Below are 22,500 nucleotides of genomic sequence, written 5' to 3'. Positions count from 1 at the left end.
TTCTAATGTTCTATTGTTCTATTGTTCTGTTGTTCTATTGTTCTATTGTTCTATTGTTCTATTGTTCTATTGTTCTGTTGTTCTATTGTTCTATTGTTCTGTTGTTCTATTGTTCTGTTGTTCTGTTGTTCTATTGTTCTGTTGTTCTGTGTTTCTGTTGTTCTGTTGTTCTGTTGTTCTGTTGTTCTGTTCTGTTTTCTGTTGTTCTGTTGTTCTGTTGTTCTGTGTTTCTGTTGTTCTGTTGTTCTGTTGTTCTGTGTTTCTGTTGTTCTGTTGTTCTGTTTTCTGTTCTGTTGTTCTGTTGTTCTGTTGTTCTGTTGTTCTGTTGTTCTGTTGTTCTATTGTTCTGTTGTTTGTTCTGTTGTTCTGTTGTTCTATTGTTCTGTTGTTCTGTTGTTCTGCTGTTCCTGGTCACACTCGGAGCTGGAGTTGTGTTTGTTTGAGTCTGTCTACATCTCTAAACGCTCTGCTCCACCTTGTGATGTCATGCAGTGGCAGTTTCCAAGTGAACAGCTCCTTTTCCCTTTAGTTCATTTGAGATCAGCGACTCCTGGACTGAAATGATCCAACGCTGTGTGGAGTTTAAAAACACAGTGGAGCACTTCCCGTATCACCACATGATGACATCACAAGGTGGAACAGAGTGTTTTCGGTTTGAGAGAAGAGTTCGTGTTAAAAGTGCAGGTTCGTGAGTTAAACGTGTGAATGAAACAAAACAAACTCTGCTCTGTGTTTGCGACCGTGAAGCTTCATTATAAAACAGTAACATGGGTTTTTTTCAAGTCTCTGTGTCATAAAGTTTGTCAAAAGTTTGACCTTGCTGAAGTTGAGCAGGGAGCTGAGGAAGGCGGAGTTCTGCAGCAGCTTCATGGCTTCAGCCCAGGACGGACGAGGGCAGGGTCGCTCGGGGTCAGGGGTCACCGGGTCAATCTGAGGGACACAGACACAGACACAGACACAGACACAGAGTTTTATTTGAACCTTTACTGCTGCTTCATTTGGACCAGAACAAAGAGAGAGACGTCACGTCCTACTACAGTCTGTGGGTCTGTGGGTCTGTGGGTCTGTGAGTCTGTGAGTCTGTGGGTCTGTGGGTCTGTGGGTCTGTGGGTCTGTGGGTCTGTAGGTCTGTGGGTCTGTGGGTCTGTGGGTCTGTGTCTGTCTGTGGGTCTTTGGGTCTGTGGGTCTGTCTGTGGTCTGTGGGTGTGGGTGGGTCTGTGGGTGTGGGTCCGTGGGTCTGTGGGTGAGTCTGTGGGTCTGTGGGTCTGTGAGTCTGTGAGTCTGTGGGTCTGTGGGTCTGTGGTCTGTGGGTCTGTGGGTCTGTGAGTCTGTGGGTCTGTGGGTCTGTAGGTCTGTAGGTCTGTGGGTCTGTGGGTCTGTGGGTCTGTGAGTCTGTGAGTCTGTGGGTCTGTGGGTCTGTGGGTCCGTGGGTCCGTGGGTCGTGGGTCCGTGGGTCCGTGGGTCCGTGGGTCCGTGGGTCGTGGGTCGTGGGTCCGTAGGTCTGTGGGTCTGTGGGTCTGTGGTCTGTAGGTCTGTGTCTGTGTCTGTGGGTCTGTAGGTCTGTGGGTCTGTGGGTCTGTGGGTCTGTGGGTCTGTAGGTCTGTAGGTCTGTGGGTCTGTGGGTCTGTGGGTCTGTGGGTCTGTAGGTCTGTAGGTCTGTGGGTCTGTGGGTCTGTAGGTCTGTAGGTCTGTGGGTCTGTGGGTCTGTGGGTCTGTAGGTCTGTGGGTCTGTGGGTCTGTAGGTCTGTGGGTCTGTGGGTCTGTGGGTCTGTGGGTCTGTAGGTCTGTAGGTCTGTGGGTCTGTGGGTCTGTGGGTCTGTAGGTCTGTAGGTCTGTAGGTCTGTGGGTCTGTAGGGTCTGTAGGTCTGTAGGTCTGTAGGTCTGTGGGTCTGTAGGTCTGTAGGTCTGTAGGTCTGTGGGTCTGTGGGTCTGTGGGTCTGTAGGTCTGTAGGTCTGTGGGTCTGTAGGTCTGTGGTCTGTGTGAGTCTGTAGGTCTGTGGTCTGTAGGTCTGTGGGTCTGTAGGTCTGTAGGTCTGTGGGTCTGTAGGTCTGTGGGTCTGTGGGTCTGTGGGTCTGTAGGTCTGTAGGTCTGTGGGTCTGTGGGTCTGACCTTCCTCTGGAACAGCAGCAGGACTGCGTCCATGATCCTCATGATGAGATGTGGAGGTTTCTGGAGCTTCCTCACTGTGGCGATGTCGCCCGGTTTGATCGTCTGAGGAGAAAAGGACAGGGTCACGCCTCTGCACCTGCCACCTGACAGGAGCAGGTGACCAGATCTGGTCCTGGTCAGAAAAATTAGACTCCAGGAAACCAGAGAAAACACAAACAAACCACAAACAACCACAGGGAGAACATCCAAACCCCACAGAGTGACTGCACGTGCTCAGGGAGTTGAACCTATGACCCTGTGGTGAGGGGGGTCGGGGAGTTGAACCTATGACCCTGCGGTTGGAGGGGGGTCGGGGGAGTTGAACCTATGACCCTGCGGTGAGGGGGGGTCGGGGAGTTGAACCTATGACCCTGCGGTGAGGGGGGGTCGGGGAGTTGAACCTGGGACCCTGTGGTGGGGGGGGGTCGGGGAGTTGAACCTATGACCCTGCGGTGAGGGGGGGTCGGGGGTTGAACCTATGACCCTGCGGTGAGGGGGGGTCGGGGAGTTGAACCTATGACCCTGCGGTGAGGGGGGTCGGGGAGTTGAACCTATGACCCTGCGGTGAGGGGGGGGTCGGGGAGTTGAAACCTATGACCCTGTGGTGAGGGGGGGGGTCGGGGAGTTGAACCTGGGACCCTGTGGTGGGGGGGGGTCGGGGAGTTGAACCTATGACCCTGCGGTGAGGGGGGTCGGGGAGTTTGAACCTATGACCCTGCGGTGAGGGGGGGGGTTGAACGGGGAGTTGAACCTATGACCTGCGGTGAGGGGGGGTCGGGAGTAACCTATGACCCTGCGGTGAGGGGGGTCGGGGAGTTGAACCTATGACCCTGTGGTGAGGGGGGGTCGGGGAGTTGAACCTGGGACCCTGTGGTGGGGGGGGTCGGGGAGTTGAACCTATGACCCTGCGGTGAGGGGAGGGTCGGGGAGTTGAACCTATGACCCTGGGGGGGGGGGGTCGGGGAGTTGAACCTGGGATGGGTGGGGGGGGGTCGGGGAGTTGAACCTATGACCCTGCGGTGAGGGGGGGTCGGGGGAGTTGAACCTATGACCCTGTGGTGGGGGGGGGTCGGGGAGTTGAACCTATGACCCTGCGGTGAAGGGGGGTCGGGGAGTTGAACCTATGACCCTGTGGTCGGTGAGGGGGGGTCGGGAGTTGAACCTATGACCCTGCGGTGAGGGGGGGTCGGGGAGTTGAACCTATGACCCTGTGGTAAGGGGGGGGTCGGGGAGTTGAACCTGGGACCCTGTGGTGGGGGGGGGTCGGGAGTTGAACTATGACCCTGTGGTGGGGGGGGGTCGGGGGAGTTGAACCTATGACCCTGCGGTGAGGGGGGGTCGGGGAGTTGAACTATGACCCTGTGGTGAGGGGGGGTCGGGGAGTTGAACCTATGACCCTGTGGTGGGGGGGGGTCGGGCTGGTACCTGCAGCGCCGCCTCTGCTGCCTCCAGCGCAGGTTTTGCCGCCTCCAGTTTGGACTCGGCGACAGATTTATCGGCCTCGATCTCGTCCACGATCGTCTGAGCTTTGTCCTTCACCTTCTGCACCTGCAGCTTCACCTGCCGCACACAGAAATAGGGAAATTAAGTTTAAAAAAAAAATAATTTTCATTAGGAATTAAGTGTTTACATGGACTTTTTAAAACAGAATTATTTTTTATTCAGAATTAAAGTATTTTTATTCAGAAGCTCTCGTGTAAACGTGGCAGATGTTAGCAGTAACACTGGAGAGCTTCAGATTCACTTCAGCTCCTCGTGTTTCTCTGGACCTTCTCAGCGGCTCGGGCCTTCTCCGTCACCTCCTGCAGTACCGCCTCCGACCTCTGGGAGGCGCCGGCCAACTCCTGCTCCTTCAGCACCAGCTGCTCCGAGAGCTCAGAGACAGACTGCTCCGCCTCCAGGAGTTTACTCAGACCTGAGGAGGAGAAGACGAGAGGAGGAGAGGGTCAGAGGAGGAGAGGAGGAGAGGAGCAGAGGAGGAGAGGAGGAGAGGAGGAGAGGAGAGAGGAGGAGAGAGGGAGCAGGGAGAGAGGAGAGAGGAGGAGAGAGAGGAGCAGAGGAGGAGAGGAGGAGGAGGAGCAGAGGAGGAGGAGAGGATGAGAGGAGGAGCAGAGGAGGAGAGGATGAGAGGAGGAGCAGAGGAGGAGAGGAGGAGAGGAGGAGCAGAGGAGGAGAGGAGGAGCAGAGGATGAGGGGAGGAGGAGAGGAGCAGAGGGCAGAGGAGGAGAGGAGGAGCAGAGGAGCAGAGGAGCAGAGGAGGAGGAGAGGAGGAGAGGAGCAGAGGAGGAGAGAGGAGAGGAGGAGCAGAGGAGGAGAGAGGAGGAGGAGGAGCAGAGGAGCAGAGGAGCAGAGAGGAGAGGAGGCAGAGGATGAGGGGAGGAGCAGAGGAGGAGGAGCGGAGGAGAGGAGGAGAGGAGAGAGGAGCAGAGAGAGGAGAGGGAGGAGAGGAGCAGAGGAGCAGAGGAGGAGGAGGAGGAGGAGAGGAGCAGAGGAGGAGAGGGAGGAGGAGAGGAGCAGAGGAGGAGCAGAGGAGGAGCAGAGGAGCAGAGGAAGACCTGTGTGCATGCGCTGGCTCAGCGTCTTCAGGAGGAGGATCTTCTCGCTGTAGATGAGTTTGTAGCTGTTGATGAAGGAGAGGAAGGAGCGCGGTGTGACGAAGATCTGACGCCGGAAACGCTCAAAGTACTGACCACAGCGCTCGGCCACCACGTCCTGAAAGACACGACGAGACGCTGAGTCAGATGCCCTCCCGCTCGTCTCCAGTCCATCTCAAATATATCGAACTGAATCGAACCGAATCAAAAGCTCCAGTATCGATGTGAGTATCGGATCATGTTTGTCTCTTACTTTATTTTTATTTTAATCTGTACTGTCCCTTTAACAAACAAACACAAACACAGAAGAAGAAGAAAACTTTACCCAAACTCTCCATGTTTAACCACAAGTGACACCACAAGAGGGCGATGTTTAGTCCTGGTTTAGTCCTGGTTTAGTCCTGGTTTAGTCCTGGTTAGTCCTCCGCCAAGGAGGTTATGTTTTTTGCCGTTTGTCTGTTTGTCTGTTTGTTTGTCTGTTTGTTTGTTTGTCTGTTTGTTTGTTTGTTTGTTGTTTTCTGTTTGTTTGTTTGTTGTGTCTGTTTGTTTGTCTGTTTGTTTGTCTGTTGTTTGTTGTTTGTTTGTCTGTTTGTTTGTCTGTTTGTTTGTCTGTTTGTTTGTTTGTTTGTTTGTTGTTGTGTTGTGTTTGTTGTTTGTTTGTTTGTTTGTCTGTTTGTTTGTTTGTCTGTTTGTCTGTTTGTCTGTTTGTTTGTTTGTTTGTTGTTTGTTTTTCTGTTTTTGTTTGTTTGTCTGTTTGTTTGTCGTTGTTTGTTTGTTTGTCTGTTTGTTTTGTTTGTTTGTTTGTTTGTTTGTTTGTCTGTTTGTTTGTCTGTTTGTTTGTCTGTTTGTTTGTCTGTTTGTTTGTCTGTTTGTTTGTCTGTTTGTTTGTCTGTTTGTCTGTTTGTTTGTTTGTCTGTTTGTTTGTCTGTTTGTTTGTTTGTCTTGTTTGTCTGTTTGTTTGTTTGTTTGTTTGTTTGTTTGTTTGTGTTTGTTTGTCTGTTTGTTTGTCTGTTTGTTGTGTCTGTTTGTTTGTCTGTTTTTGTTTTGTTTGTTTGTCTGTTTGTTTGTTTGTTGTTTGTCTGTTTGTTTGTTTTTGTTTGTCTGTTTGTCTGTTTGTTTGTCTGTTTGTCTGTTTGTCTGTTTGTCTGTTTGTTTGTCTGTTTGTTTGTCTGTTTGTTTGTCTTGTTTGTTGTCTGTTTGTTTGTCTGTTTGTTTGTCTGTTTGTTTGTCTGTTTGTTTGTTTGTCTGTTTGTTTGTTTGTTTTCTGTTTGTTTGTCTGTTTGTTTGTTTGTTTGTCTGTTTGTTTGTTTGTTTGTTTGTTTGTCTGTTGTTTGTTTGTTGTGTTTGTTTGTTGTGTCTGTTGTTTGTGTTTGTCTGTTTGTTTGTCTGTCTGTTTGTTTGTCTGTTTGTCTGTTTGTCTGTTTGTTTGTTTGTTTGTTTGTCTGTTTGTCTGTTTGTTTGTGTTTGTTTGTCTGTTTGTTTGTCTGTTTGTTTGTTTGTTTGTCTGTTTGTTTGTTTGTCTGTTTGTTTGTTTGTTTGTCTGTTTGTGTTGTGTTGTTGTCTGTTTGTTTGTCTGTTTGTTTGTCTGTTTGTCTGTTTGTTTGTTTGTCTGTTTGTCTGTTTGTCTGTTTGTTTGTCTGTTTGTTTGTTGTTTGTTTGTTTGTCTGTTTGTTTGTCTGTTTGTTTTTGTTTGTCTGTTTGTTTGTCTGTTTGTTTGTTTGTTTGTTTGTTTGTTTGTTGTTTGTCTGTTAGCAACATAACTCAAAAAGTTATGGACCGATTTGGATGAAATTTTCAGGATTTGTTGGAAATGTGAAAAGGAAGAACTGATTTCATTTTGGGTTTGATCCGGAAGAAATCCTGGATTCTGAATCACTTTGAAATTTTAGTTCACATTGTGGTAAATGGGGCCAAACATTTTGTTTCTCAATATCTGTGTTAATTATTGATCAAACCCCATGGACATGTGACTCAGGGATGGACAGGTGGATCCTCTTTCATATTCCAAAGGCTGATCCAGATCTGATCCAGAAGACGGATTTTATCACAATCTATATAAAAAATGGGGGTGGTCCTTGGCGGAGGTCTGCGCTCTCTGACTGCTTTTCTAGTTAAGTTCTGGTTTAGTTCTGGTCGAGTACCTCCTTGAGTCCTGGTTTAGTCCTGGTTTAGTCCTGGTCGAGTACCTGGAAGATTCCCATGGACAGGACGACGCTCTCTTTGACCTGCGGGGGGCAGCGCAGCTCAGAATATTCAGACAGGAAGTGACGGGACACGGCCACCAGAGCCTCTTTGGGCCAACGATGGAACCAGTCCACGGTACAACCAGAGATCAGACCTGGGAACTGAACCGGACCAGGATTAGACCTGCTCAAGACCTGGATTCATACTACTGTAGTCCTGGTTTAGTCCTGGTTTAGTCCTGGTTTAGTCCTGGTTTAGTCCTGGTTCAGTCCTGGTTTAGTCCTGGTTTAGTCCTGGTTCAGTCCTGGTTCAGTCCTGGTTTTAGTCCTGGTTTAGTCCTGGTTTAGTCCTGGTTTAGTCCTGGTTTAGAGTCCTGGTTCAGTCCTGGTTTAGTCCTGGTTTAGTCCTGGTTTAGTCCTGGTTTAGTCCTGGTTTAGTCCTGGTTTAGTCCTGGTTCACCTTCAGGGCTCTGGACCTGAACTTGTCTCCGATCGGGGAGAAACTCAGGACCAGGTGCAGATTTGCTCGGACTCGGGACAGGAAGTGGGCGTAGAGGTTCTCGGGGGTCGGAGGTCGTTTGGGGGCGTGTCTCTTCAGGTCGGAGGTCAGGTCCTGAGTGATGTCATCGAGTTCGTCCCGAGAAAACAGATCCGGAACCTCCCCACTCGCCAACACCGTGTTCAGGTACTCTACAAGACCAAAGACCAGACTCAGACCAGACTCAGACCGGACCAGAGACCAGACTCAGACCGGACCAGAGACCAGAGACCAGACTCAGACCGGACTGAGACCAGAGACCAGACTCAGACCAGAGACCAGAGACCAGACTGAGACCAGACCAGAGACCAAAGACCAGAGACCGGAGACCAGAGACCGGACTCAGACCGGACTGAGACAAGAGACCAGAGACCAGAGACCAGAGACCGGACTCAGACCGGACCAGAGACCGGACCAGAGACCAGAGACCAGACTCAGACTGGACCAGAGACCGGACTGAGACCAGACCAGAGACCAGACCAGAGACCAGACTCAGACCGGACTGAGACCAGACTGAGACCAGACCAGAGACCGGACTGAGACCGGACTGAGACCAGACCAGAGACCAGAGACCAGAGACCAGGCCCAGACTGATGTGAGGTTCTGACCGAGAAAAGCTTCGTCCTTGATGTCGTTGTCGGTGAAGAGGAAGGTGACTCCTCGGCCCTGGTGTCCGCTCAGTCTGTACAGAAACCTCAGGTCGTCCAGGAGGTTTGAGCAGCCGTACGACCTGAGCACAGAGAGAGAGGAACTGTACCAGTGTGTCAGATGCCCTCCCCTCCTGTACCCGTGTCCCCCCTGTGATCGTGTCTAGACCTGAGCCTGGACCAGTTTGCACCTGAAGTGACACAAATCTGTTTTTTTGCCCCTCTGCTCCAGTATCAGACTCTCCGTTCAAACTGCAGAGCTTCACACTCAATTCAGATTTTTTTGTGAAATCCTTTTTTTTTTTGTTCGTTTTTTTGCGAGGTCGTTCACATTTCCAGTCCATTTCCTGGTCCATATTTGACCAGGTAAATCCATAGAGAAACACACAGAGTCTCAACTGTGTCACACACACAGAGTCCCAACTGTGTCACACACACAGAGTCCCAACTGTGTCACACACACAGAGTCCCGAACTGTGTCACACACACAGAGTCCCAACTGCGTCACACACACAGAGTCCCAACTGCGTCACACACACAGAGTCCAACTGCGTCACACACACAGAGTCCCAACTGTGTCACACACACAGAGTCCCAACTGTGTCACACACACAGAGTCCCAACTGCGTCACACACACAGAGTCCAACTGCGTCACACACACAGAGTCCCAACTGCGTCACACACACAGAGTCCCAACTGTGTCACACACACAGAGTCTGGCTCTGGCTCCACAGAAGAGGAGGTTAAACTGGAGCTTCTACTCGTACCTGATGTGTGTGTATGTGTGTGTATATGTGTGTGTGCATGTGTGTGTGTGTCTGGTCCAGGGTCGTACCTGGTCAGGGTGATCTGGAAGGTCTGGTGTCCGGCGATGAAGGAGGCGAGTCGGGTCAGACTCTGTTTCCCCGACCCCCCGACCCCCACGAGCAGAGCGTTCCCCCGAGGAGTACGAAGAACCCGAGACACACGCATCAGGTGAACCATGGCGTCCTGCCAAGAGACACAGACACAGACACAGACACAGAGACACAGACACAGAGACACAGACACAGAGACACAGACACAGACACAGACACACAGACACAGACACAGACACAGAGACACAGAGACACAGAGACACAGAGACAGACACAGACACAGACACAGACACACAGACACAGAGACACAGACACAGAGACACAGACACAGACACACAGAGACACAGACACAGAGACAGAGACACAGACACAGAGAGACACAGACACAGACACAGAGACACAGACACAGACACACACAGACACAGAGACACAGACACCAGAGACACAGACACAGACACACAGAGAACACAGACACAGACAGACACAGACACAGACACAGACACAGACACAGACACAGAGACACAGAGACACAGACACACAGAGACACAGACACAGACAGACACAGGACACAGACACAGACACAGAGACACAGACACACAGAGACACAGAGACACAGACACAGAGACACACACAGAGACACAGACACAGACACAGACAGAGACACAGACACAGAGACACAGACACAGAGACACAGACACAGAGACACAGACACAGACACAGAGAACACAGACACAGAGACACAGACACAGAGACACAGAGACACAGACACAGAGACACAGACACAGAGACACAGACACAGACACAGAGACACAGACACAGAGACACAGACACAGAGACACAGACACACAGACACAGACACACAGAGACACAGACACAGAGACAGACAGAGACACAGACACACAGACACAGACACACAGACACACAGACACAGACAGACACAGACACACAGAGACACAGACACAGAGACACAGACACACAGAGACACAGACACAGACACAGACACAGACACAGACACAGAGACACAGAGACACACAGAGGGAGAGTCACGTGGAGATCAGTTTTTGCATTTTCCTGTGATCAGTCCAGACAGAGCAGTGCCTTCAGTTAGCATCACACTCCAGCAAATGTGGATCTGCTGCACAGGATCAGTGACTGATGCACCTGCTGCTGCTCTGACGTCCGTGTTTGTGTGGATTTGCATGTTCTTTCTGTGTCCTTGAGGTTTCAGATCTGATTTTACCTGAAAGAAGACGAGGTCCATGGCCCCGCCCCTCACCGCCTCGTTGTACTGAAGCTGGAAAAACGACAGACGCTCCGACAACACGTCCAGAGACGGAACCGGCTCATACAACTGCAAACACACACATTTAACTCAGACCTGGTCTAGTCCTGGTTCAGTCCTGGTTCAGTCCTGGTTTAGTCCTGGTTCAGTCCTGGTTCAGTCCTGGTTTAGTCCTGGTCTAGTCCTGGTTCAGTCTTGGTTTAGTCCTTGTTCAGTCCTGGTTCAGTCCTGGTTCAGTCCTGGTTTAGTCCTGGTTTAGTCCTGGTTCAGTCCTGGTTCAGTCCTGGTTTAGTCCTGGTCTAGTCCTGGTTTCAGTCTGGTTCAGTCCTGGTTCAGTCCTGGTTCAGTCCTGGTTCAGTCCTGGTTTAGTCCTGGTCTAGTCCTGGTTCAGTCCTGGTTTAGTCCTGGTTCAGTCCTGGTTCAGTCCTGGTTCAGTCCTGGTTTAGTCCTGGTCTAGTCCTGGTTCAGTCCTGGTTTAGTCCTGGTCTAGTCCTGGTTCAGTCCTGGTTTAGTCCTGGTTCAATCCTGGTTCAGTCCTGGTTTAGTCCTGGTTTAGTCCTGGTTTAGTCCTGGTCTAGTCCTGGTTCAGTCCTGGTTTAGTCCTGGTTCTGACTTTAGGCGCCTCTAGCTCCGCCTCCTCGGGTTCGTCTCCCGTCGCCTCGGCAGCGTCGCGCAGGAAGTCCACAAAGGTGCAGTTCCAGTGAGCGTGCTCAGTGAGGGCCTTCCCATGATCCTCAGCGGTGATCTGCGGAAAGAACCAAAGAAGAAAAGATCAACTCGCTCAGAGACGAGGGTGAAGCCGCGTTCTACGGAAACTGAGAGGGTCACAACACAACAAAAAGCCACAACAAACCAAAAAAAGCCACAACGGGAATGACCGCGGGACTCGATTTACTCACATTAAAAAGTCACAACACATTAAAAAGCCACAACACAAACGCAAATGCCACAACACACCAAAAAAGCCACAACAAACAAGAAAGCCACAACAAACAAAAAAGCCACAACACATTAAAAAGCCACAACACATTAAAAAGCCACAACGGAAGTGACCGCGGGACTCTATTTTCCGACGGACCGATCAAGCAGCAAGTGAAGAAGAACGATAACGTGAAAAGTAAAGGAACGGAGAAGTTGGAAACGTAAGTAAAAGTCATTTATTGTTTTATCATTATTTGTTTCACGTTGTAGTTCTTCTTCTTCACTTGCCGCTTGATCGTCCGTCAGAAAATAGAGTCCAGCTGTCACTTCTGTTGTGGCTTTTTAATGTGTTGTGACCTTTTAATGTGTTGTGGCTTTTTGTGGTGTTTTTGTTTGTGCTTTTTTGTTTGTTGTTGGCTTTTTTGGTGTTGTGGCTTTTTAATGTGTTGTGGCTTTTTTGGTTTGTTGTGGCTTTTTTAATGTGTTGTGGCTTTTTTGTGTTTTTTTTGGTGTTTGTGGCTTTTTAATGTGTTGTGGCTTTTTAATGTGTTGTGGCTTTTTAATGTGAGTAAATAGAGTCCCGCGGTCATTCCGGTTGTGGCTTTTTTTGGTTTGTTGTGGCTTTTTGTTGTGTTGTGGCTTTTTGTTGCGTTGTGGCATTTGTATTTGTTGCGGCGTTTGCGTTTGTTGTGGCTCCTCTCGGCTGCCGTAGCGTTCAGACGCCTGTAGTTGGAGCGTTTGCGTTTGACTCGATGTCTCTGTGTGGCGTGTGCATGTGCTCCCTGTGCTCCGGTGGCAGAGTGGTTAGCCCGTCTCTTCCCTCTCACCAGGAGGTTGCGGGTTCAGACTCTGACCTTGCTGATGATGTCACTGAAGGCGTCTGTGTCTGATTGGTCGGTGAATCTGTCGGCGACGACTCTGGAGACTTCGTGATGGAAAAGAGCGGAGAGCAGCTCCTCGTTCACGCACACCTCAGACTGAACACTCAGCATCCCCTGAACACAACCAGACCTGGTTTAGACCTGGTTTAGACCTGGTTTAGTCCTGGTTTAGTCCTGGTTTAGTCCTGGTTTAGACCTGGTTTAGACCTGGTTTAGTCCTGGTTTAGTCCTGGTTTAGTTTAGACCTGGTTTAGTCCTGGTTTAGTACCTGGTTTAGACCTGGTTTAGTCCTGGTTTAGTCCTGGTTTAGACCTGGTTTAGTCCTGGTTTAGTCCTGGTTTAGTCCTGGTTTAGTCCTGGTGTAGACCTGGTTTACCTGGTTTAGTCCTGGTTTAGACCTGGTTTAGACCTGGTTTAGTCCTGGTTTTAGACCTGGTTTAGACCTGGTTTAGTCCTGGTTTAGTCCTGGTTTAGTCCTGGTTTAGAGACCTGGTTTAGACCTGGTTTAGACCTGGTTTGTTTAGTCCTGGTTTAGTCCTGGTTTAGTCCTGGTTTAGTCCTGGTTCCTGGTTTAGTCCTGGTTTAGACCTGGTTTAGTCCTGGTTCAGTCCTGGTTCAGTCCTGGTTTAGTCCTGGTTTAGACCTGGTTTAGTTCTGGTTTAGTACCTGCCAGATTCGGCTCAGGTCTCTCAGGTTGAAGATGTAGTGGAACTTGGCTGGAGACGGCAGCATCTGGATGAAAACAGAGTAAAGCAACATTATGGAACTTTTTTTTAACAGTCAGGCCAGAGCCAAATGTGAAACTGGGAGAACTGCTGGCCTCCATGAGCTTCGTTTGGAGATGTTGCACTTCTACAGTCTGTGAGTAAAACTAGACTCGACCTCGTACAAGAACTAAACATCTGCCACGTTCACATGAGAGATTTAATTCTGAATAAAAATAATTTTCTCTTTAAAACACTTAATTCTTAATGAAAACGATGATTCTGAATTAATCTTAATTGAAAAGTAAGTGTTTGTTTGTGATTTTAAATGTGAGTGAGTTTGTTTGGTGGATTCTGTTTGTGGTTTGTTGTTGTTAAAATGCTGCTGGTGCTTCAGGCTCCTCGTGTTGTTCTTCTGGTCCTGGTCCTGGTCCTGGTCCTGGTCCTGGTCCTGGTTCTGGTCCTGGTTCTGGTCCTGGTCCTGGTCCAGTTGTGTCTCAGGACTTTGATCCACATCTCTTTGGATTTGTGAGAGGGATGCGGGAGTGGGCTGAGCTTTTGTCTTCTTTCTCCTTCTCCAACGCTCTTCCCTTCTCCTCCTCAGCTGGTTTAGTCCCGTTTTAGAACTTACAGAGTCCTGGTTTAGTCCTGTTTTTAGACCTGGTTTAGTCCTGTTTTTAGACCTGGTTTAGTCCTGGTTTAGTTCTGGTTTAGACTGCGGGAAAAGTCTGGACGGTGTTTGTGTCTGTGGAGGAACGACAAACAGAAAAGCCGGGAGCAGCTGAAGTTTGTGTTTTCTTCCCAAAGACGTAAATCCGTTGGCGTCTCTGTCCAATCAGAACCTCCCCCCAGACGCTCACACAGGAAATAAAAAACATTTAACAAATTTTCCACGTAAACCTGAATTCAGATTTTTTTCCATGTAAACTCCAAGGAAAATATTTTACTTCAGAACTATTTAATTCAGAACTATTAAAACCCTCATGTAAACGTGGTCAGTGAGCGGAATCTGACTTTAAACCCACGTGGGGGCGGAGACTTGTACCTTGGCTTTGACGGCCTGCCACACTCTTCTGGTGGTGGGCACGAGGGCAGCTGCCAGCGCACACACCCCGGGACCGAAGCCCCTCTCCGGGCAGAAGTGTCCCTGAGCCAGGGCGCTGAAGATGCGGTCGATGGAGGCGTTGGACGGGAGGGGGCAGTTAAAGATGCAGAACTGCCTCTTCAGACGCTGCGGGATGTCGTTTCTGCCTCCGCCCGGGTGGATCATGGCCCCCACCAGCTGAGAGCACGAGGGACAAGGGCAGGAGGGTGAGAAACAAGACAACAAACCCATCAGAAGCCCAGAAGAACCAGAAAAATCCAGAACAACAAAAAGAATCCAGAAGAACATGATAAAGAATGTGTTAACCCTGTACAAATCTGTGCCCCACTCACATTTATCACAGGTTTATAGGCGAGTTTGAGCTGACGTCATTGTTATTAAAAACCCGCGTTGCTGCTGGGAAATATTCTGGTCGGAGGCAGAAACACGGTCGCGTCAAACACAGTGTGTAACCTCACGTATTTATCCCCGATAATGGTAAACTCCTGCTGCATTATCAGACGCACAAATAGAAACACGGAAGAAGGAAAATGTCTTTCTCGTATTCCACTAACGGTGAATTAAACGACTTTCAAACATCCGCAGAGCAAACGTAGAAGATCCTAACAAACCGTGGACTCAACAAGTTCAACAACACATCCAGACTCTTGGAGGTTTTCATCTTTTCTGCTGTGAATGGCCCAGGAGTTTCACCAAGTCATTGTGGATGTCGCCCAAGTGAATATTTGTCCAGGTAGTTGGAGATTCTGACCAGAAGTTTGGTTTGGTCCAGACTCTGTCGGGGTTGAAAAGGGTGATTTGTCGTCCGTCGATGTTTATGACCAATTTGTGGTCAAATGTTCTTGGGTCGTCTGCCGTTAGAGTGGAGAAATAACCGGGATCAATACCCTTTACGTGTTTTCTCGCTCCGTCTGTCATGTTCAATTAGTGTTTCTTGCCGCCGACCAAAATAATTCCCATCATGCAACGCACGCTTTTGTCAACAATGAAACTCGCCTATAATAAACCTGGATAAGCCCCTCCCCCTCTGCCTCTAGTGGTCGCTCCAGGTACTGCAGACTCCTCCCACAGAAGAAATGCATTTTGGGAATTGAACCTTCCCGTGTTCTGACAGGACACGCCACTTTCACAAACTTTGGATTTTGTAGGATTCTTTTCTATTTCTATTTTTATTTTCACAACAGAAACTTTTAGAAATGTTAAAATATCCAGACGCTCCACGCGGCGCAAAGATCCCACAGTTTCACACAGTTTCACACAGTTTCCCACAGTTTCACACAGTTTCACACAGTTTCACACAGTTTCACACAGTTTCACACAGACCTGGACGTCCACCACATGGATGAAGTCTCCTGGACGCTCCAGGCTGTAGAACCCCCCCTGCTCCATCAGCTGACGCACGATCTCATTGGTGATCTGAGAGGAGGGGGCGGAGCCAACAGGAGGGGGCGGAGTCAACAGGAGGGGGCGGAGACAAAAACAATATGAGATGACATAATAAATAAATAAACAAATCTACTGTTTAAAGGCCCATGTGACACTAGTTTCTATTGTCTGTTCAAATGTAAATGACACTGAGACGTCATGTCCCAGAATCTCTGTTCTGTTCCTGTGGGGTGAGTGTGGGACCCTGTGGTTGTGGGGTGAGTGTGGGACCCTGTGGTTGTGGGGTGAGTGTGGGACCCTGTGGCTGTGGGACCCTGTGGCTGTGGGTGTGGGACCCTGTGAGGTGAGTGTGGGACCCTGTGGGGTGAGTGTGGGTGTGTGGGACCCTGTGGTTGTGGGGTGACCCTGTGGTGGACCCTGTGGGACCCTGTGGGGTGGGTGTGGGACCCTGTGGGTGTGGTGTGGACCCTGTGGGGTGAGTGTGGGACCCTGTGGTGGTGAGTGTGGGACCCTGTGGTGGTGGGGTGAGTGTGGGACCCTGTGGTTGTGGGTGTGGGACCCTGTGGCTGTGGGACCCTGTGGTTGTGGGGTGAGTGTGGGACCCTGTGGGGTGGGACCCTGTGGGGTGGGTGTGGGACCCTGTGGTTGTGGGGTGAGTGTGGGACCCTGTGGTGGTGGGTGTGGGACCCTGTGGCTGTGGGACCCTGTGGTTGTGGGGTGAGTGTGGGACCCTGTGGCTGTGGGACCCTGTGGCGGTGCTTTAGAGCCCGGGATCCTGCGGCTGTGAGGTGCACCTGGTCGCCCCACTCGTTGATGGCGGGCATGTTGATGTCGTCGATGAACAGGCTCATGCTGCGTCCCGCCGCCGGCCCGTAGGTGGCGCCCACGCGTTTGTCGATGTAACTCTCCACGGAGCGTTGGAACATGACGGGAAGAGTCGCCGACGAGAAACTCAACGACTTCCACAGGTGAGAGTCACACGCCATTTTCCCCAGGTAACCCTGAACCAGAGACAGAACTGAACCAGGACTGAACCAGGACTGAACCAGGACTGAACCAGGACTGAACCAGGACTGAACCAGGACTGAACCAGACTGACCAGACTGAACCAGGACTGAACCAGACTGAACAGAACCAGGACTGAACCAGAGACCAGAATGAACCAGACTGAACCAGGACTGAACCAGGACTGAACCAGACCAGGACTGAACCAGGACTGAACCAGGACTGAACCAGGACTGAACCAGGACTGAAACCAGGACTGAACCAGGACTGAGGACTGAACCAGGACTGAACCAGGACTGAACAGGACTAAACCAGGACTGAACCAGGAACTGAACCAGGAACTGAACCAGGACTGAACCAGGACTGAACCAGGACTAAACCAGGACTAAACCAGGAACCAGGACTGAACCAGGACTAAACCAGGACTGAACCAGGACTGAACCAGGACTGAACCAGGACTGAACCACCAGGACTGACAGGACTGAACCAGGACTGAACCAGACTGAACCAGAACCAGGACTGAACCAGGACTGAACCAGGACAAACCAGGACTGAACCAGGACTAAACCAGGACTGAACCAGGACTGAACCAGGACTGAACCAGGACTAAACAGGACTGAACCAGAACAGAACCAGACTGAACCAGGACTGAACCAGGACTGAACCAGGACTAAACCAGGACTAAACCAGGACTGAACCAGGAAACTGAACCAGGACTAAAACTAAACAGGCTGAAACCAGGACTGAAACCAGGACTAAACCAGGACTAAACCAGGACTGAACCAGGACTAAACCAGAGACTAAACCAGAGACTAAACCAGGACTAAACCAGGACTAAACCAGGACTGAACCAGGACTAAACCAGGACTAAACCAGGTCTAACCCGGCCTGTCCCAGACTCACCTGGATCATGATGGTCTTGGCGGTTCCCTGTTCTCCGATCAGCAGCGCCGCCTTCTTCTGTTTGGAGACGATCCGGAGCAGGAAGTCCGTCCTGACGCTGTCCACGTTCGGGACCAGGATCGAGCCCAAGTCCGGGGTCTGGTCTCTGGGATAAACGTAGTCCGGGACCTAAACACACACGGGAGGCACCTAACACACGAGGAGGCACCTGACACACGAGGAGGGCACCTGACACACACGAGGAGGCACCTGACACACACGAGGAGGCACCTGACACACACGAGGAGGCACCTGACACACACGGGGAGCACCTGACACACACGGGAGGCACCTGACACACACGAGGAGGGCACCTGACACACGGGGAGAGGGCACCTGACACACACGAGGAGGGGCACCTGACACACGGGGAGAGGGCACCTGACACACACGGGGAGGCACCTGACACACATGGGGAGGGCACCTGACACACGAGAGGCACTACACACAGGGAGGCACCTGACACACAGAGGAGGACACTGAACACGAGGAGGCACCTGACACACACGAGGAGGCACCTGACACCGAGGAGGCACCTGGCACACGAGGGGCACTGACACACATGACACACACGAGGGAGGCACCTGACACACACGAGGGACACACTGAACACCTGACACACACGAGGAGGCACCTGACACACACGGAGGCACCTGACACACAGGGAGGGCACTGACACACACGGGGAGCACCTGACACACGAGGAGAGCACCTGACACACGAGGAGGCACCTGACACACACGAGGAGGGACACTGAGAGGAGGGCACCTGACACACGAGGAGGGCACCTGACACACAGGAGGGCACCTGAACACACGGGGAGGGAGGGCACCTACGACACAGGGAGGGCACTGACACACACACCTGAGGAGGCGCACCTGACACACACAGGGAGGCACACCACAGAGGGCACCTGACACACACGAGGAGGGCACCTGACACCTGACACGAGGGCACCTGACACACACGAGGAGGGCACCTGACACACACAGGGAGGGCACCTGACACACACAGGGAGGGCACCTGACACACACAGGGAGGGGCACCTGACACACACGAGGAGGGCACCTGACTCACGAGAGGGCACCTGACACCTGAGGAGCACAGACACACACGGGGAGGGCACCTGACACACGAGGAGGGCACCTGACACACATGAGGAGGGCACCTGACACACACGAGGAGGGCACCTGACACACACAGGGAGGGCACCTGACACACACGGGGAGGGCACCTGACACACACGGGGAGGGCACCTGACACACACGAGGAGGCACCTGACACACACAGGAGGGCACCTGACACACACGAGGAGGCACCTGACACACACGAGGAGGCACCTGACACACACAGGGGAGGGCACCTGACACACACGAGGAGGGCACCTGACACACACACGGGAGGCACCTGACACACCACGAGGGAGGGCACCTGACACACACGGGAGGGGCACCCTGACACACCTGACACACACGGGAGGGCACCTGACACACCAGGGAGGGGGCACTGACACACACGGGAGGGCACCTGACACACACAGGGAGGCACCCACACACACACGAGGAGGGCAACCTGACAACACGAGGAGGGCACCTGACACACACAGGGAGGGCACCTGACACACACGACACACAGGAGGGCACCTGACACACACAGAGGAGGGCATATGACACACCAGGAGGGCACCTGACACACACGGGGAGGGCACCTGACTCACCTTATTGGCCCAGTGCTCCCATTGTCCGAGCTGATTCACCGTAAACTCGAAGATGTTCTGGTCCGGTTCGGTCTTGGGCAGGTCCAGAGCAGAACTGTGACTCTGGAAAAAACAAAGTCAGATGAACATGTGTCAGATGAAGATGTGTCAGATGAAGATGTGTCAGATGAAGATGTGTCAGATGAAGATGTGTCAGATGAACATGTGTCAGATGAAGATGTGTCAGATGAAATGAATGATGTGTCAGATGAAGATGTGTCAGATGAAGATGTGTGAGATGAACATGTGTGAGATGAACATGTGTCAGATGAAGATGTGTCAGATGAAGATGTGTCAGATGAAGATGTGTCAGATGAACATGTGTCAGATGAAGATGTGTGTCAGATGAACATGTGTCAGATGAAGATGTGTCAGATGAACATGTGTCAGATGAACATGTGTCAGATGAACATGTGTCAGATGAACATGTGTCAGATGAACATGTGTCAGATGAACATGTGTCAGATGAACATGTGTCAGATGAAGATGTGTCAGATGAAGATGTGTCAGATGAAGATGTGTCAGATGAACAGATGAACATGTGTCAGATGAAGATGTGTCAGATGAACAGATGAACATGTGTCAGATGAACATGTGTGAGATGAACATGTGTGAGATGAAGATGTGTCAGATGAAGATGTGTCAGATGAACATGTGTCAGATGAACATGTGTCAGATGAAGATGTGTCAGATGAAGATGTGTGAGATGAAGATGTGTCAGATGAACATGTGTCAGATGAACATGTGTCAGATGAAGATGTGTGAGATGAAGATGTGTCAGATGAGATGAAGATGTGTGAGATGTGTCAGATGAACATGTGTCAGATGAAGATGTGTGAGATGAAGATGTGTCAGATGAACATGTGTCAGATGAACATGTGTGAGATGAAGATGTGTGAGATGAAGATGTGTCAGATGAAGATGTGTGAGATGAAGATGTGTCAGATGAAGATGTGTCAGATGAACATGATGTGTCAGATGTGAGACATGAGATGATGTGTGATGAATGTCAGATGATGTGTCAACATGTGTCAGATGAACATGTGTCAGATGAAGATGTGTCAGATGAAGATGTGTGAGATGAAGATGTGTCAGATGAACATGTGTCATGTGTCAGATGAAGATGTGTCAGATGATGATGTGTCAGATGAAGATGTGTGAGATGAAGATGTGTGAGATGAAGATGTGTCAGATGAAGATGTGTGAGATGAAGATGTGTGAGATGAACATGTGTCAGATGAAGATGTGTCATGAACATGTGTCAGATGAACATGTGTCATGATGTCAGATGAACATGTGTCAGACATGTGTGTCAGATGATGTGTCAGATGAAGATGTGTGTGATCAGATGAAGATGTGTCAGATGAAGAGATGTGTGAGATGAAGATGTGTCAGATGAAATGTGTCAGAGAATGTGTCAGATGAACATGTGTGAGATGAAGATGTGTGAGATGTGTCAAGATGTCAGAGATGTGTCAGATGAAGATGTGTCAGATGAACATGTGTCAGATGACATGTGTCAGATGAACATGTGTGTCAGATGAACATGTGTCAGATGAAGATGTGTCAGATGAAGATGTGTGAGATGAAGATGTGTCAGATGAAGATGTGTCAGATGAACATGTGTCAGATGAACATGTGTCAGATGAACATGTGTCAGATGAACATGTGTCAGATGAAGATGTGTCAACATGTGTCAGATGAAGATGTGTCAGATGAAGCTGTGTCAGATGAAGATGTGTCAGATGAAGCTGTGTCAGACCTTGAGGAAGTCCTCCATCTTGGCTCTGTCGTCCAGCTCCAGCAGTGCCCCCAGTGCCCACATGAGGGCGAATGAGAACAGACGACTCACGTGATCCGCACCGACCTGCTTCTCCTCCACCGACATCAACAAACCCTGAAGAACACAGGAGGAACACGGTGAACATGGACAGGTGCAGAGGAGGGACAGGGCTGTGCTCTAAACCCCTGACAGGGGCGGTCCTGTCGCACCTGCAGCAGGGTGATGGTCTGCTGGATGTACATACACTCCAGCACCTGCATCTTTGGACTGACCGCGGTCCACACGAAGTCCAGAACGTCCTGGAACCAGAGGCAGAACGTTCACTAGAGTCGGTGTTAGTGACAGAACATTCACCAGAGTCGGTGTTAGTGACAGAACGTTCACTAGAGTCGTGTTCACTAGAGTCGTGTTAGTGACAGAACGTTCACTAGAGTCGTGTTAGTGACAGAACGTTCACTAGAGTCGTGTTAGTGACAGAACGTTCACTAGAGTCGGTGTTAGTGACAGAACGTTCACTAGAGTCGGTGTTAGTGACAGAACGTTCACTAGAGTCGGTGTTAGTGACAGAACGTTCACTAGAGTCGTGTTAGTGACAGAACGTTCACTAGAGTCGGTGTTAGTGACAGAACGTTCACTAGAGTCGGTGTTAGTGACAGAACGTTCACTAGAGTCGGTGTTAGTGACAGAACGTTCACTAGAGTCGGTGTTAGTGACAGAACGTTCACTAGAGTCGGTGTTAGTGACAGAACGTTCACTAGAGTCGTGTTAGTGACAGAACGTTCACTAGAGTCGCGTTCACTAGAGTCGGTGTTAGTGACAGAACGTTCACTAGAGTCGTGTTAGTGACAGAACGTTCACCAGAGTCGGTGTTAGTGACAGAACGTTCACTAGAGTCGGTGTTAGTGACAGAACGTTCACTAGAGTCGGTGTTAGTGACAGAACGTTCACCAGAGTCGGTGTTAGTGACAGAACGTTCACTAGAGTCGTGTTAGTGACAGAACGTTCACTAGAGTCGTGTTAGTGACAGAACGTTCACCAGAGTCGGTGTTAGTGACAGAACGTTCACTAGAGTCGTGTTAGTGACAGAACGTTCACTAGAGTCGTGTTAGTGACAGAACGTTCACTAGAGTCGTGTCGGTGACAGAACGTTCACTAGAGTCGTGTCAGTGACAGAACGTTCACTAGAGTCGGTGTTAGTGACAGAACGTTCACTAGAGTCGGTGTTAGTGACAGAACGTTCACTAGAGTCGGTTTATATCTTAAATTCTGGCAGTGCACTGAGGGTTAGTCCGTGTCCAGTCTCCGGTCAGACCTGGAAGCAGCCGTGGAAGTGTTTCTCCAGCTCCTGTCTCTGGGGCGGGGGCAGAGTCTGGGTCCAGGCCTGGAGCAGGGGCCTCCAGCCGAGCACCGACTCGCTCATGAACACCATCCCGTTACGAGACACCGTGGCCGGGGACGCGTTATCGATGTTATGGGGCTCGAACACGATCTGAGACACACAAACTGGACCCGTTAGGAAGTCCTGGTTCAGGCTGGGTTAGTTCTCGTTCAGTCCTGGTTCAGTCCTGGTCCGGTCTTGTTCCAGTCCTGGTCCAGACCTTGCAGCAGGGGGCCATGGGGATCCGGTCTCCGTTGGCCAGAGTCAGAGTTTTGTTGTCGTCTAAAACCGAGTTGAGATTTTCGATCCAGATGGCGTCGACCGGACCGTCCAGAACGATCCAGATGTGCTCCCCCTGAAAGAGACCCAGGTCAGAACTGGTCCTGAT

General features: G+C 50.6%; 1 protein-coding gene across 1 annotated transcript in view; it reads right to left on the bottom strand.

The window, feature by feature from the left end:
- Positions 1–22,500, bottom strand: part of LOC110173959 (dynein axonemal heavy chain 5-like) — a 102,650-nt gene that overhangs the window by 26,932 nt on the left and 53,218 nt on the right. Inside the window, 22 exon segments of the mRNA XM_055151203.1 lie at positions 817–930; positions 2,111–2,212; positions 3,575–3,709; positions 3,919–4,064; positions 4,705–4,861; positions 6,930–7,088; positions 7,387–7,616; positions 8,073–8,194; positions 8,948–9,102; positions 10,210–10,320; positions 10,865–10,996; positions 12,027–12,167; positions 12,720–12,785; positions 13,803–14,039; positions 15,186–15,278; positions 16,043–16,249; positions 17,157–17,324; positions 18,913–19,014; positions 20,714–20,848; positions 20,944–21,033; positions 22,047–22,223; positions 22,333–22,467. Of these exon segments, the coding sequence (XP_055007178.1) occupies positions 817–930; positions 2,111–2,212; positions 3,575–3,709; positions 3,919–4,064; positions 4,705–4,861; positions 6,930–7,088; positions 7,387–7,616; positions 8,073–8,194; positions 8,948–9,102; positions 10,210–10,320; positions 10,865–10,996; positions 12,027–12,167; positions 12,720–12,785; positions 13,803–14,039; positions 15,186–15,278; positions 16,043–16,249; positions 17,157–17,324; positions 18,913–19,014; positions 20,714–20,848; positions 20,944–21,033; positions 22,047–22,223; positions 22,333–22,467 (3,114 nt within the window).

The sequence above is a fragment of the Boleophthalmus pectinirostris genome, unplaced genomic scaffold (genome assembly GCF_026225935.1).
Source record: "Boleophthalmus pectinirostris isolate CB_2022bp ecotype Guang Dong unplaced genomic scaffold, ASM2622593v1 HiC_scaffold_15, whole genome shotgun sequence".
Classification (NCBI taxonomy): Eukaryota; Metazoa; Chordata; class Actinopteri; order Gobiiformes; family Gobiidae; genus Boleophthalmus; species Boleophthalmus pectinirostris.
Note: the sequence above shows the minus strand (reverse complement) of the source record. Positions and strands in the feature narration are given on the sequence as shown.